This window comes from Pomacea canaliculata, linkage group LG1 (assembly GCF_003073045.1).
Source record: "Pomacea canaliculata isolate SZHN2017 linkage group LG1, ASM307304v1, whole genome shotgun sequence".
Classification (NCBI taxonomy): domain Eukaryota; kingdom Metazoa; phylum Mollusca; class Gastropoda; order Architaenioglossa; family Ampullariidae; genus Pomacea; species Pomacea canaliculata.
The window spans coordinates 17794531-17808784 of NC_037590.1; the positions used below are offsets into that span (position 1 = coordinate 17794531).

A 14254-nucleotide genomic window follows, 5' to 3' on the forward strand; every position below is an offset into this window, starting at 1 on the left:
TGAGAAGTCTGGAGAAGAAAGGACAGCCAAACGACTCACAAGACTACAAGAGGTATTTCTGAAAGAGATCAGTTATGGTTTTCAATGTCGCTGTTGCTATGGCAGGCGTTGAAGCTCGAGCAAAACTGCTGGGTTTTTGGGGGAAATTTGGAAAAGGGGAAGTTCTGAGGCTGTTTTGTATAGTGTTTCGTATATTTTTTTTTTTACTTTTTGTGGGTTTAGTTAGCTGTCCAAAGACAGATCGCTGGTTCTGCGTGGTACTGTGGTCCAAACAGTTGTGCACAATGCTCGCACTGGCACCTATAGAGTGCCCCTACATGTGTAGCATCTGTACTAGAGGTGAGTTAACGTGTGTTTATTTGTCTTATTCCCCCTAGGGTTCGTATCCATAAAACAGTTTACTTAGACTGTTACCCTGCTCAAGCTGGGTACCAGCAGATAGCGTATGAAACCTCGTATTCACGGACTTATGGCACGCCTACCCAGATCGTTTCACCAGCCTGTAGTTTATCGGAATATCCCTACTTTCCCATTTCTATACCTTTCTCTCATGGTCCATGCCAGCAGCCATCACCATCCTCAATAAAAGGCACAAGGACTCGTAGGGCTGCCATGCTGTCTGGCATCCTCCTTAGGAACTTCACACGTATGTGTGAGAAGGTGTAGGTGTGCGTGTGTGTTGAATGTCTTGTTTGTATGTCTGCCCATCATATGTGCATATATATATATACTCATATTATGTTTGTGTATGGATGTGGATGGGTTTGTAAGCAAAAGAACATTTTCTGTCTTGGACATTCTAATGTTTCATTATCTTCCCTCTACAAGAAGGACGCCGCGGTACGTTTAGTTGTATAGTCATCTGGGCTATGAGCAGGACAATAAGGTGAAAGGTGTGCACGATGATGATGATGATGACGAGGAGGAGGAGGAGGAAAAATAATGGAAAGATGGTAGTTTGAATTTGGGGGTGGGATATCTTCCAACGTACGTAAAAAGGGAATCAGGATGACGACAGTCGTCAGAGCAGAGAGCCTGATGAATAACGATGGCTGATTTTCTCCGTAGCAGAGTGTTACTCTGCAAGTGAGAGAGTGATCAACTACGACTATCACTAAAGTGCAACATTTGCACTTTTATCATCCTTTTTTATTTTTATTAAAATGAAGTCAGCTGGATCACCGCCATAAGTAATCAGATCAAATACATAATTTAATTTCATATTTTGAAACAATTTGAAAACGCGAACAGAGAAAATGCGTTCCCATCCGAATGTCGTAGAAGGAATTTATCATGGTAAGACTTGTTTTTCGTTTTGACCGCTTATGCAAATTTGCGGAACTGATGTGTGTATTATCACAATTTTCACGTCCTGACTGCGTTATAACGAGTAGTAGCCAGACACCAGTGCGCAGTACATCGAGTCACGTGGACAGGTCTGCAGATTCTCGATTTCTAACCTGCAGCTCACGCATCCAAGTTGTCATTGTAGTGACCTGAATCACGTACCCAGAAAATAACATCTGCGATAAGGCCTGAGAGGCTTCCTCGAGGTGCTCACCAACAGGAAAGGAATTTGAACCAGTCTGAACTCCGGCAGCTGGGCGAGACGATTCCTGGACTTTTTGCTCCTCGACTAACAAGACAGCAAGGGTAAGACACGTGGTGATGTTTCACACTTCCATTGGTTACACTGCTTCCTTGCAAATCTATGGGTACACGCAAACACGATATATTCTGTGAGAATTTACATCACAGGTTTCAAAATCCAGTTTAACAAACTTTGCTTGCAGTTATGGACAATGTGTTACGAATTGTGTTTGATTTTAAAGGTCAACAACTCAACTGAAAACCTAGTTAGTAGATGGTACACTCCGTGTTTACAAGGACAAAAACAAAACCCCTTATAGAATATCCTACAGTTTGTGTTATAATGACAGTATTAGGAGAGTTGTTTCGGTGGAAATAAGTCTTGGCGTAGAAAGTCGTTTAGCTTTTTCTTTTGTCTGTCAAAGTTGTTTGTGTGAAGTTTCTCTTAAAACATTATGTCTTTGTGTGAGACCTACTCAACACGAAAACACACAAATCATGATTTGTGTAGAGCACTTATGACTTGAAAGTCAACAATAAAATGCAGGTACCTATTAAGCTTATAAGAAAATCTTAATGTGACTATATAAATAAAAAAAAAGGAAAAGTATTCAGGAGAGAGACAGGCACGTTTAGACAAACAAGCCTACTAATCTAAACACGAGAGAGAACACACGCCAGTATTAATATTAAGAATATCTCTACCCTTATCCACCCTCCGCCCCCCCCCCCAAGAAAAAAAACATAATTTGTCCGCCACTGCTTTATCATGGCAATACGAATTGACGAATAAGTAGGGAAATCTACCACATGTCTAAAAATGGCTTTGAATGTAAGTGGTGCAAAGGTTTTGTAGAAGAGCTTATTTCTGAAGTCAAGCAAATTCTTTTGACAGGTTCAAGCATAAAAGTTATTGACCTCAAAACTGACCATGATCACGTGTCACCTGTTCCTGTGGTTGGCTGTGTGGACGGTCTTCTCGTCTAACCAAGTCACAGATGGAAAGCGGGTAGTTGTCATGCCCATGGCCACGACGAGCCACACCAAATACATGGTCCACGTGGCACAGGCCCTCGCACGGCAAGGTCACGAGGTGTGGGTGACCATAGCCGACTATATTGTCAACAAGCGCGTGCTGGACACGACCAACTTCACCGTCATCGAGCTGTCGGAGTTCCCAAACAACGAAGATTTTGTGAACAGTTTAGTAGAGAAGTATTTTAAAGGTCAACAGGTAGACAAACAAATATTAACGAGAAATGGGAAAGAATTCTGTGATCGTATCCTTGGCGACAAGTCGTTATTTGAGGAGATTAAAGCTTTAAGTCCAGACTTCTTCGTACTTAACAATTTGCCAATAACAACAATGTTGGCGATAATACCTTATCGACTTGGTGTGCCGTTCGCCTTTGTTGGAAGACTCTATGAACCAAATACACAAAGAATACCTGTACTACATTGCAACATACCCTCTTACCCCAATGGTTTCAATCATCCTAGAAACTTTTATAAGAGTATAGCCATTTCATTGGATGGTCTTTCTTTTGCCGTGGAGGATCCATATGTCTACAACGATGCAGTCAGTCGCTATGCATCAGAAATGCCTTTTCTCCCCATGGACATGCTCATAGCCAGAGCTGAGATCTGGCTGGTTGAGACAGACCATATCCTAGACTACCCCAAACCCACTATGCCCAACGTCAAACTAATTGGAGGAACAGCTACAGGTCCTGGTAAACCATTGCCACCAAAGTTTAAACACTTTATGGATGATGCTGAAGAAGGTGTTGTCATTGTTTCTTTTGGCAGCCAAATTCTCAGTCCACCAACATCAATTACACAGAAATTCCTCAAAGTATTAACAGATTTACCTTTTAAATCCGTTTTCCGTTCAAACATTTCGTCACCGAACTCAGACAAGATTCTGACATCGTCATGGATACCTCAGAATGACCTGCTGGCTCACCCCAACACTCGCGTGTTTGTCAGCCATTGTGGTAAGAACGGTCAGTACGAGGCTCTGTTCCACGCGGTGCCAGTGGTAGCCACCCCGATCTTTGGTGACCAGTTCTACAACGCTGAGCGCATGCGCGGGAAGGGGTTCTCAGAGACTGTCGACCTCAACACCGTCAGTACAGACGAGCTGTACACCACCATTGTCCAAGTGGCGACCAACAAGAGCTACAAGCAGGCCATCACAAAAGCCTCGGAACTGTTTAAAATAGAGTTCGGTGTTCCTGTGGAGAAAGCGGCCTTCTGGCTTGATCACGTGATGAAATATGGCGGCGACCACTTGCGTTCGTCAGGCCAGGAACTTCCTTTCTATCAGTTTGCTTGCTTGGACGTGTATGGCTTTTTTCTAGTGTGTGTGCTACTGATATTGCTGACAGCAGTATGTTCCTTCTATGTAGTATGCCGGTATATCTACATGAAATCAAAAATAAAAAAGGATTAGTAAGAATGACGACGAAAAGATGTATTGTTTAATTAACGATTTTTTTTCGACGATGCCAAATAAACATAATCACACTGTATATTTTTTTTTCTTCCTGCTACTAGGTGTATGAATAGCATTTCTCGGGTAATGAATTCAGCTTATCACCACAAAGGAACAAATAAACAGCTTTTTAATTACAAAATGTAAACATTTGAACTAATAGATATTTAATATATATTTCTTTTTGTCACTTTTTCTTCTTATGTTCTTTATAGACTTGAAACTATTTGATTGATTTTGTGTATTCCTTTTTCTTTTATGTTTGATGACTTTATCGCTTGTAACCACAAGGAGCTTTTAATATGCGAGGTTTTTTAATTTAACCAGAGCGTTTATACAAAATTTTATTTCTCTGTTTCTGTACATTATTATGTGCAATAATTGCCTACTGTCAAGAACGCGCTTTTATAAAATCTCTTTCTCACTCTCACAACACGCACGCGTTCCCTTGCGTATTCTTTCAAACATATAGCACAAAGATTCGTCGTGGAAACAAAAATAACTTTAAATCAATCAACATCAACTAAATATATACATATAGTCAGTAGATCTTCCATACAGCGATCTGCAACTCTAACAGTTCTCTTACTGTCACTGAGACGGCATACACATGTCCATATATATATACTTCAATCTGTCGTATGTTTTTGGAATAAATTCATTAGAGTCTTAGTTACTCACACGTGACTGATATCCACCCACACAAACGACTTGAGGCAACCACATATACGTTCCAATGCTTATTAATAACAGGTGCTGACTCGGCAGACACCTACAGACGACTCAAAATATATTTGCTGGGGATCAACGCATGACCCAGGCACCACAAATATACTCCCGGCACCACAAATATACTCCAGGGGCTCACACAGATGAACTTGCAGGGATTCGATACACACACAATATCCCAAGCGAACACCACACACACGTTACGTCCGCCTTTCTTCCCTGCTCACAGCCGTCTCCTCTCTTCCAATATACGCTTGGGGATCAACACATGATCCAAGCTGGTACCACAACTAAACTCTTGGGAGGTCAACACATGACCTGAAGCTGGTACCACACATACATCCGCAGGGATCGACCCACACAATATCCAAAACGAACACCACACACACTTTCTATCCTACTCTCTTCCCTGCTCACAGCCGTCTGCTTTCTTCCAAATATTTTTCACTTGCCTCAGACTAAAATTACGTCATAAAATGACGTCGGGTTCTGACGTGAAACCGCGACGCAATCAACACTCTCTTAAATGCAAGGCAATAATCTTTAACAAAACAAAAGACAGGGGCAACAACCTCTAAGAAAACAAATGACAGGGGCAACAACCTCCCGCCCCTCACAGACTGGTCCGTGACACCTACCAACACAGTTTAAACTCTTTTCCCAATCGTTTTGTTACTCTATGATTTTTAACGACATGCAAAGAATAAACAGCTCTTTAATTTTCTTTTACTTTATTTGCTTCATTACGATAGAGACATTTAATTCTGCTTATATTTTTTAAAGTCAGTCGTTGTTATCTTTAGAATTATAGTCTTTAGATTGTTTTATTAGTGTCATTTTGTTTTCAAACTATACTGCGTGTTTTAATAATTATAAACTTTATCATAGAAGGGATTCCGTCTATTCATAGGCAACTTTTCACAAACCTATTTTAAAACTCTTTAAAATGAGTTTTTCTTTCTCCCTGTTCCACTATGTCTATTTATTTCTTTTTCTTTTAATAATTTTTTTGAGTTTGATGAGTTGGTGTGTGTGTGTGGTATTTATTTTTTTTTAATTTTTTAGCTTGTCTGTCATTCATCTTTATATATTGCTATCCCCTTCTATGACTTATTTCAAAGACACACACACACAGCGCAGTACAAAGAGTGCGACGAAATGAGAAGTCTGGGAGAAGAAAGGAGAGCCAAACGACTCACAAGACTTCAAGAGGTATTTCTGAAAGAGATCAGTTATGGTTTTCAATGTCGCTGTTGCTATGGCAGGCGTTGAAGCTCGAGCAAAACCGCTGGGTTTTTTTGGGAAATCTGGAAAAGGGGAGGTACTGAGGCTGTTTTGTATAGTGTTTCGTATATTTTTTTTTACTTTTTGTGGCTTTAGTTAGCTGTCCAGAGACAGACCGCTGGTTCTGCGTGGTACTGTGGTCTAAACAGTTGTGCACAATGCTCGCACTGGCACCTATAGAGTGCCCCTACATGTGTAGGCATCTGTCCCAGAGGTGAGTTAACGTGTGTTTATTTGTCTTAATCCTTCTAGGATTCGTATCCATAAAACAGTTTACTCAGACTGTTATCCGGCTCAAGCTGGGTACCAGCAGATAGCGTATGAAACCTCGTATTCACGGACTTATGGTCTACCCAGATCGTTTCACCAGCCTATAGTTTTCGGAATAGCCCTACTTTCCCATTTCTATACCTTTCTTTCATGTATTAATAACATGGCGGAGATCGTAAATAAATAATTTAGTTCTTCAGAAGCAAACAAAAAGTCCCCGTATAAGTTAATAATACATATAACAGGACAGTATTGTTCAGAACATACTGGATTTTTAACTCAAGAGAGTAGCAAACGTCATTTAAAATATAAAAAAAAAAAACTAAATCAAATATCGAAGTCGATATTGTGTCCTTTAGATTTTTTCCTATTGGCCATTTTGTTTCCTATTGTTGCAATGAAAATAAAATTTTGTCATTAAAACTTGTTTAACGAAAAGAATTTGGTCATAGGAGTAATTTGAGTTTTGTTTTCAATCTTTGGTTGCTTTTTCCGTTATTTGATGGTTTTATCCTCCTAGCTGTAGGTTTCTCACTTAACTTCTTGCTTTGAGCTTTTTTCATATGTTTAACTTATTTTGGCGAGGCTCCTCACAACAGGAGCGACTGGTGGAAGTATTGACAAGGGTGACTGGGAATATATGGAGAAGGCTTTTTCCGATGTACACTTTTTCCATTTTCATATCATCAAAACGTCTTTAAAAAATTCGTGTCACAAAGTTACATGTGTCATGGTTTTTTTTCCACTCGCCTGTTTTTCTGGATGGATGATGTCTTTTTCTTTCTTCCACCCTTCCCCCCTCCCCCTAGTCCTTGTACCACAGACAATTTAATATTTTACAACACTACAGCTACCTGATGTTTTCCATTCATCTTTGTATAAGCCGTTGTTACTTTATCTATCTGACTTTATACGCAGTCTTGAATGAGCTTCTGCTATTCTTCCCTAATTGTTTCTTACTATTTAAGTGCATATTGTATAAACTTCTGCTACTTGCTACAGTTTTGAATCGGACTTTTTGACTGACTTTATTCTTTACTTTGTCTCTTTTTTCCCTTTAATTTGCTTTTTTTCCCTTTTCTTCTTTTCTTCATTACTTCGTCGTTACTTCGTATTATTTCTGTATTTCACATTACTTTCTTGTTTTCCTCTCTTTCCCCTTCCTCTCATCATGAAAAATGCATGGAATATACTTTTGGTTAATTTATTTATTTATTAATCAGAAAATTAAAATAAATTTCAGAGCAATTTCAATTAAAAAGGTAAGCATTTCTTTTCTTTTGTGTATTTTTCATAACTCAGTTCATGCACCAGATTTTGGAAATTTCCAAATCTACAAAAGTAACTAACTATTAACAACCAGAAGAAAAATGTAGAATGAAGCGTCGTCAATTCAAAAATTTTAAAATGGAATGGCAAATAATCAAAATTATATTTTAAGTTCATCATTAGTTTAGTTTCAATATTCTATATTCTCCATGTGGCAGTCGTGGCCAACACTTATCAAGCAGCTGTAAAGACAGGAGAATAAACTGACTTTTAATTTCTAACTTCACATGTGAAAGATACTGATATCTATATACAGCTTTTTACTTCAGGTTGGAAATGCTATCAGGGAAAAAAGAAAGATGATAGCTTAGGCAAACATTTCTTTGCTCTGCAGTTTGTTTGGTTGGTATGATACAGACTTTTAGTGTTTTGTCAAAGCATGGGACAGTGAACTTTATGATACAGAATAATGAGACAGAGCCAGCGATGGTTTATTTTATGATGATAATGTTGATAATTAAGTGCTTTGATCACGCACCATCACGACTAAAACAAGTCGAATTCTCTGCGTTGACCGATGATAATAATTAAAAAAAAGCAGTAAAAATACTGGCTAGCAATAACATCCTATGCTACAAAACACATTCGACCACTGGGCCACATGTTAAATAGGAGATAGGTAATGAAAATTAGACATTAATGGTAAAGAATAGTATATATAAATACAATACTGTTTAAAATTGAATTGTATTAATGCACAATTTTAAGGAGAAATAAAAAGGACCACGCACTAATATTTAAATCATGATATTTTAAAACAAATATGGTTGTAGGAAGCGTTTGCATACTGCTATTGAATCAGAACAGCGAATGTGATATGAAAGAGAGTTTCCACAGCACAGGAGGAGAACATTCGTTCCCCATATGTGATTGTGTGTAGGAGGAAGACAAAGCAAGAGGTAAACTTCCCCCCGCACTGTACGTACCTTTATGACAGATGCCGCACCGATATGGACAGCTTATTGCCATCCATCTGGGGTAATGCCAGCATTCAGACCTCATAAACATATCGCAATTCCAACTATCTGCCTCCGGGCAAATCTCTGAAATAATACAAGAAAACTAGCACTCAAAGAAAAAAAAAACTTTCTGTGTTTAGGTCTCATAACCATAGTGTGCTCCGAGAGGAGACCTGAGCACAGTTCGCAAAGAACCTCATTGTGTTGCTTTAAACTGACTGCTTTACCATTGCTCTGCTAGTCTGATCATTGCCTTGGTGACAAGAGAGTGTTTTATCCTGCGCTGATAAGCTGCCCTCATGTTAGTGACAAACGAGTGTTATTTATTCGTTACTAAACTCCCCTTTGGCAGAAAGCACAAACGCTCTAACCATTTATTAAGAACCTGAAACGAGAGCTTAGGGATGTGCTGAGGAAAGTAATGATAAATGCACTGCGAGCTGTGAACCCTACTCACGTTTTTCGCAGGTGTCGCCTGTGAAGGGTGAGCTACAGATGCAAGAACATGTCTCCACGTCCAGTTTGCCATCGTTTAGACACAACTTGCCTTTACAGTCTGTCAAAGAAAAAGACAAGCTTTCAGGCCTTCGCGTGCTTACAAACACACATAACCTCTCAGACACATATCAGCGTAGACATTAGCGAAATTTTATATATATACACACACATATCATAAGAAAAATTCACTTCTATTCGAAAAGTTCTTATCTACCTATGACTGTGAGATATTTTCCTAGCCGTGAAAAATCACTTTTGTTGCTATTATATTTGTCGTGAAATATGCTGCTGATATATGTCCAGGTCCTTACCACATAGTTTACCACTAGAGTCGCAGGTAAGCGGACACTTGGAGCAACTTGTATGTGACTTGTAGTACGGCTCAAGGTAGTCTTTATTCGCCGCTCTGTAAGAAGAACCTCAGGTACAGTGAGGTGTGTAAACAAAGTCTGATAGACAAATCAAACTCAAAACCACCCCACTGGCTTACAAATTTGCTTTCATGTATTTTTTAACAAGTCGTCTATTTAACTGTCAAGCATAACCAAGTCAAATACAAATACAATCTGTACCCCCAATCTCCACCCTTCTGGTGGGTTGGTTGATTGATTTAGTAAGAAAATGATTCCACCTTGAGGTTATTTCGCACTGGGGGAGAGGGAAAGAGGAGGAAACCTCCCGATACCCAGACCTGCAAACACCTGAGGCGACATCTGAACCCAGAGTCTCTCCCTTCAGTGTTTTTAACCACTACACTACCGGGCGCCCCTCCACCCCTCTGGTACAAACTTTTACAAACTTGTTTGATGTATACTCAGTCTAGGGATGTCGTTAACTAGTCGTCAGATTACTTGTCGAGGTAGTTGTGGTGATTTTAGTGAATAAAGTTCCAAAAACGTCAAGATAGTTAGTCACGGGCATTCAGGGAATACCTTATTAAAACAAAATAGTAGTAAAATGAATCTAAGTGTGTTTAGAAATAACCAAAACTCATTTCGGTGGACAATTGTTAATTTTAATTGTGGTTAAATACATACTTGTAAGGCGTAATTACAGACGTAAAGGTGTGTAAATGGCTGGTTAGGACAGGAGGCCATGCCACATCCAACACGCTGAGCTTTTGATAATACCATCTGTAAAATAACAAAGATAGAAGGATGGGTGAAGAAGGAAACATAATTTATCAAACCAAAATGTGATCATGATAAAACAAAATCATAGTAACAGTGTCCTGGAAACTCTTTAACAAAACCACAGAAATCAAAAAGTTTAGAGAAAAACATTATATATATTTCATCTTCACTTACAGATTTTTGGTGGTGGTTTTAAAATCAGCAAAAATCAGGTAAACCAGAATATTTTTACTCAAGGTTTCATTTATAGAACGTTTCCCCCGACAAATGACTAATGGCCAACTTTATTAATTCCAATGGGCAATCATAACTTAAAATGTCTGCTGAGTTAAAAACACAACGCGATTAAATAAATGTTTTAAGGTGGAAACTTCCTATGATGCTAGAAAAGAGCACAGGTATAATGCATGTAATTAGAAGTAATGATCTCCACTACCAACTCACCTGAGAGTAGTTTGCAGCAGCACCTCCGTAAAAGCCGACTTTAAAACGCAGGTGCTTCTTCTCCTCAGCCCAGGCATCAACAGCATCTTTAAAGTCCTTGTAATAGTAGGCAGTGTTCTGACCTATCTGGACACCAGGCATAGCTGAAAGAACGAGAGAAAAAAATGCGCAAAACTCGGAGAGACACACCTCTTCCTCTTGACTCACTGTACACACCTGTCTCATGTTCCTGTCTTACCTTTTAGTTTTTGTTTATCGTTTGTGTCGACTTCATCGTCCTTATTCACTTTAGGAGCGATAACCAGCATCAGCTTGTTATAAAACCCTGTAGTATAATGCTGTGTACTATCGCTGGACACTTACAGGGAACTTGACGGTTTAAGGGCTTGTCGCTGTAAGTCTTGCACTGCTTGGCCCATTTCTCCGCCACAAGGGCCAGGTCGTCATCCCATGTCTGCAATTGTCAAAATTCATGCAAGTCAAAGTGCCGACAGCAGCGTACATTTCAGAGAAAATATTAAGAGTAAAGATTATTTCAGTCGCCGAATGAAGCCAACTTAGGTCCTAGTCACGCATTGAAAGGGAAAGAAGGAGACAATAATTTTATAGCTGTCGCTAAAATTTCCGACATTCGCCTCATCCCCGTCCAACATCCGCAGCTCATCATTCATGCTCCCTCGTTTCTAGTGGTCGCACCTCCACTCACTCACTCGAAGTCCCTACAACTATAATAAAATGTTAGGAAAATAAAGCCTCTGGCGCTCAACGGTATAAATCTCGCAGAACTTCGCAACATCACTATAATAGTGATTCCTTTAAGCGAGAAAATAAAGGAACTTGATGTTAGCGTCCCTGATCCGAGACCCTCACTTCTTTTTTAAAGTCTATAAAGCTGTGATAGAGGTCTATCTGATGTTGAAGATTCTTCTCTATCGGGATGCATCCGATGATATGTGAAAGTGTATTCCTACCTGCTCTGAAGCCAACCTATTCTTTTGACCAAAGGTTGCCATAGCACATTGTAGAAACCTTTTCCATCGTTTTCGTGAATATGTTTAAGCAACAGTTTGGAGTGTCCATCCTTTCAGGTAAAGAACAAAAATAGAGTCGACATTACGTTAATACGGGATGTTCTTTAACCAGATTGAGACTGAGATTGATCACCCATGACCACAGCTTCACCCTTCCCATTCACAGGTTTTCTTATTTTACTCAGGGATTCGCCTGCTTTGGTCGATGGTAATGAGACTATTGCTCTGCCGTATGTACAAAGTCGTTCGTAGGAATGTTTTAGCAGAGTGGTACCATATCCACCAGCTGTTCCGTCCACAGCCATTTGCTCTTTTGACCTTTCGCACTCACCAACTTTGTCATATCCGCCGCATGGGGCTGCACGTGGCTGCGTATGTCGTTGTGCTGATGGACCAGGGTGTGTCTGAAGGTCTCTGTCAGGGAAATCCCCGTTCCCACGTCCTTCAGACACATGGTGTGGCTTGGGTTGATGGATGCCCACTGGTTGTCGCAGCTCTGACTGTCTTTGTGATTGTGCTGGTCTTTTTCTGAAATTTAAGAGCATATTTAAGACAATAACAATAAATCCAATCCTGACGACATCACACACAGGAAATAATGCTTATACAATAAAAAGCAACAAGAGCCTGGGGGAGGGGGGTTGTCGGTGTTTTTCCCCGAGCAGGAAACTAGGAAACTAAGATTATATCTCGGATAAGCAGCCAGCCCTGTAAAAAGAAGAAAGAACAGTGTGCTCGAGACAAGATCTGAACCCAGGATAGCCAGTCCTCACTATACAGGTGACAGGTGCTAATCGCCACGAAAACGGACCGTCCTCAAAGGCAACAAAGGGCGAAGAGAGCTTTAGAGCAGCATGCAGAAGTATATTCACATAAATGATCACATAACACTGGTAATTGCGAGATACCAACCAACGAATTGTACACAAAAGCCCACAAAAATGCGGTACATGTTATTTTCTTTTGCTTAAAACATTAAATGACAGGGTTTCCAAAATTTACAGAAAGGAAAAGGAAAAGAACTCTTTTTGTCTACGACGAAAAAGAAATGATTCTTTTTCCCTTGACTTTTTGCAATTTTCAGTTTTATCTTTTAAACTATCTATTATACTTCCTTTAATGAATATATTTTAAAGATTATAACGTGAAAGGAAAATTTTTTACCAGTTGAATAATATAGAAAATTCTTGTGAGAAGTTCCCAGACTTCATATGAAGTAAAAAATATATATATATTTGAGTGATAACACAGTAGTTACTTCATGCTGTGCTCTTACAAACTTACTGTTGTGATATCTTTCTGAACCGGTAGAAAAGTCGTAACAGGTAACAAACACAGCCAAAGAGGTAATGGAACCACAAAGATACATGATCCCCGGTGAAATAAAAGCATTCAAATATATCTGGTCGTGCGAACTTTCTCGTTTCTGTAATAAAAATAATTTGATACAAACTTAAGTGAATGTTTATACTTAGTAGGGTCTACTCGCCATATAACTAGCCTGCCTTGTCATGACTGATGGACACGGTCAGGCAATAAAGTAGGCAGGAATTGTGAAAACATTATGATTGAACATACTGATTAAGGCAGGTATTCCTGTAACTGATCACTGTGTGTACATACAATGCAAGAGGTGATGTATGAGCTTAAAACATAGGAACGAACTGCAGGAAGTAGGGAAGAACAAAGAAACGCAAGCACTCACACATTGTCACTAGAAAGTAACGACAAAACAGCCTCCAATGGTCGCTAACCGAGTGGGCCTTCTAATCAACCAGTGTCGGACCGCTATATTTTCACATTATATTACTAAGGTAAATTGCTCTGTTGATAACCTGTCTTGGTACTCTTAGATTTACCCGCTATAATACCTACTTACACCTCTTATTGCCGTGTAGTTGATGACACCTAACAATTAACCTACCTGTTAGTGCGTTTCATTCCCTCCTTAGAAAGTCCTTCTGTGCCTGGATTATCTGCTTTACATTTTTTTTTCATGACGCATTACATACCAATGAAGGGGACCTCTGCAGGGCCACCCAAGGAATACACATGCACCTCCTTCTCTCCTCCAGCATTATTCCATTTCTAACTCCGACCCACAACGAAATCGATAGCTGGCGCGTTATCAAGTGACATCGCTGAAGTTATCAGGTGACATCGCGATCTACGTGACGACGATCGTTGGATACAACCACGGATTTGACGGAAAGGCAGCACAAAAATAATGAGATGTGCCCAAAAAACAAAATGTTTCGTGTTAGTTGTAAACGGTTTGTTTACATTTTTGTTTTCTTCTGGCAACATTATCACCACACAATGCTTTCATTTGTTTTTAGATTGCAGATGCATTCACCGATAAATTTTTCTTCAGTTATGTCAAAATATTAGTTTGCCATGACTGTCTGGGTTTAATCAAATGGCATTCACATTTATCTGACAGAATCTTATATGTGACCTAATTATGTGTTATTCTTACTTTCATTTTTT

At 39.5% G+C, this 14254-nt stretch overlaps 2 protein-coding genes across 5 annotated transcripts; one reads left to right on the forward strand and one right to left on the reverse strand.

Moving 5' to 3' along the window:
- Window positions 1-680: 680 nt before the first annotated feature.
- LOC112564453 (2-hydroxyacylsphingosine 1-beta-galactosyltransferase-like) lies at window positions 681-5540 on the forward strand. Of its 2 annotated transcripts, none has more exons than XM_025239302.1 (2): window positions 681-1644; window positions 2486-5540. In XM_025239302.1, the coding sequence occupies exon 2, from the start codon at window positions 2522-2524 to the stop codon at window positions 4043-4045; it is 1524 nt and encodes a 507-aa protein (XP_025095087.1). In that variant the 5' UTR covers window positions 681-1644; window positions 2486-2521; the 3' UTR covers window positions 4046-5540. The 2 variants fall into 2 exon arrangements, with proteins under 2 accessions (XP_025095087.1, XP_025095078.1); XM_025239293.1 differs by having other exon boundaries at window positions 682-1653; window positions 2486-4520.
- Window positions 4137-14153, reverse strand: LOC112564475 (cysteine-rich venom protein Mr30-like). Of its 3 annotated transcripts, XM_025239326.1 has the most exons (11): window positions 13777-14153; window positions 13049-13190; window positions 12096-12292; window positions 11097-11187; window positions 10734-10876; window positions 10194-10289; window positions 9468-9562; window positions 9116-9214; window positions 8626-8742; window positions 5420-7881; window positions 4137-5388 (listed from the first exon to the last, which is right to left on the reverse strand). In XM_025239326.1, exons 1-7 carry the CDS (start codon window positions 13840-13842, stop codon window positions 9551-9553), a joined length of 747 nt encoding a protein of 248 aa, XP_025095111.1. In that variant the 5' UTR covers window positions 13843-14153; the 3' UTR covers window positions 4137-5388; window positions 5420-7881; window positions 8626-8742; window positions 9116-9214; window positions 9468-9550. The 3 variants fall into 3 exon arrangements, with proteins under 3 accessions (XP_025095111.1, XP_025095105.1, XP_025095118.1); XM_025239320.1 differs by having other exon boundaries at window positions 4137-7881; XM_025239333.1 differs by having other exon boundaries at window positions 4137-7881; window positions 13689-13910.
- Between the last annotated feature and the right edge of the window lie 101 nt (window positions 14154-14254).

Excerpts from the sequence above, each read along its gene's own strand:
- LOC112564453 (XM_025239302.1), top strand. The coding sequence starts at position 2,522 with ATGATCACGTGTCACCTGTTCCTGTGGTTGGCTGTGTGGACGGTCTTC.
- LOC112564475 (XM_025239326.1), bottom strand. The coding sequence starts at position 13,842 with ATGCTGGAGGAGAGAAGGAGGTGCATGTGTATTCCTTGGGTGGCCCTG. Across the intron at positions 10,877-11,096 it reads CTTAAACCGTCAAGTTCCCT|CTATGCCTGGTGTCCAGATA; the intron begins GTAAGTGTCCAG and ends TCGTTCTTTCAG. Across the intron at positions 10,290-10,733 it reads CTGCTGCAAACTACTCTCAG|ATGGTATTATCAAAAGCTCA; the intron begins GTGAGTTGGTAG and ends GTTATTTTACAG.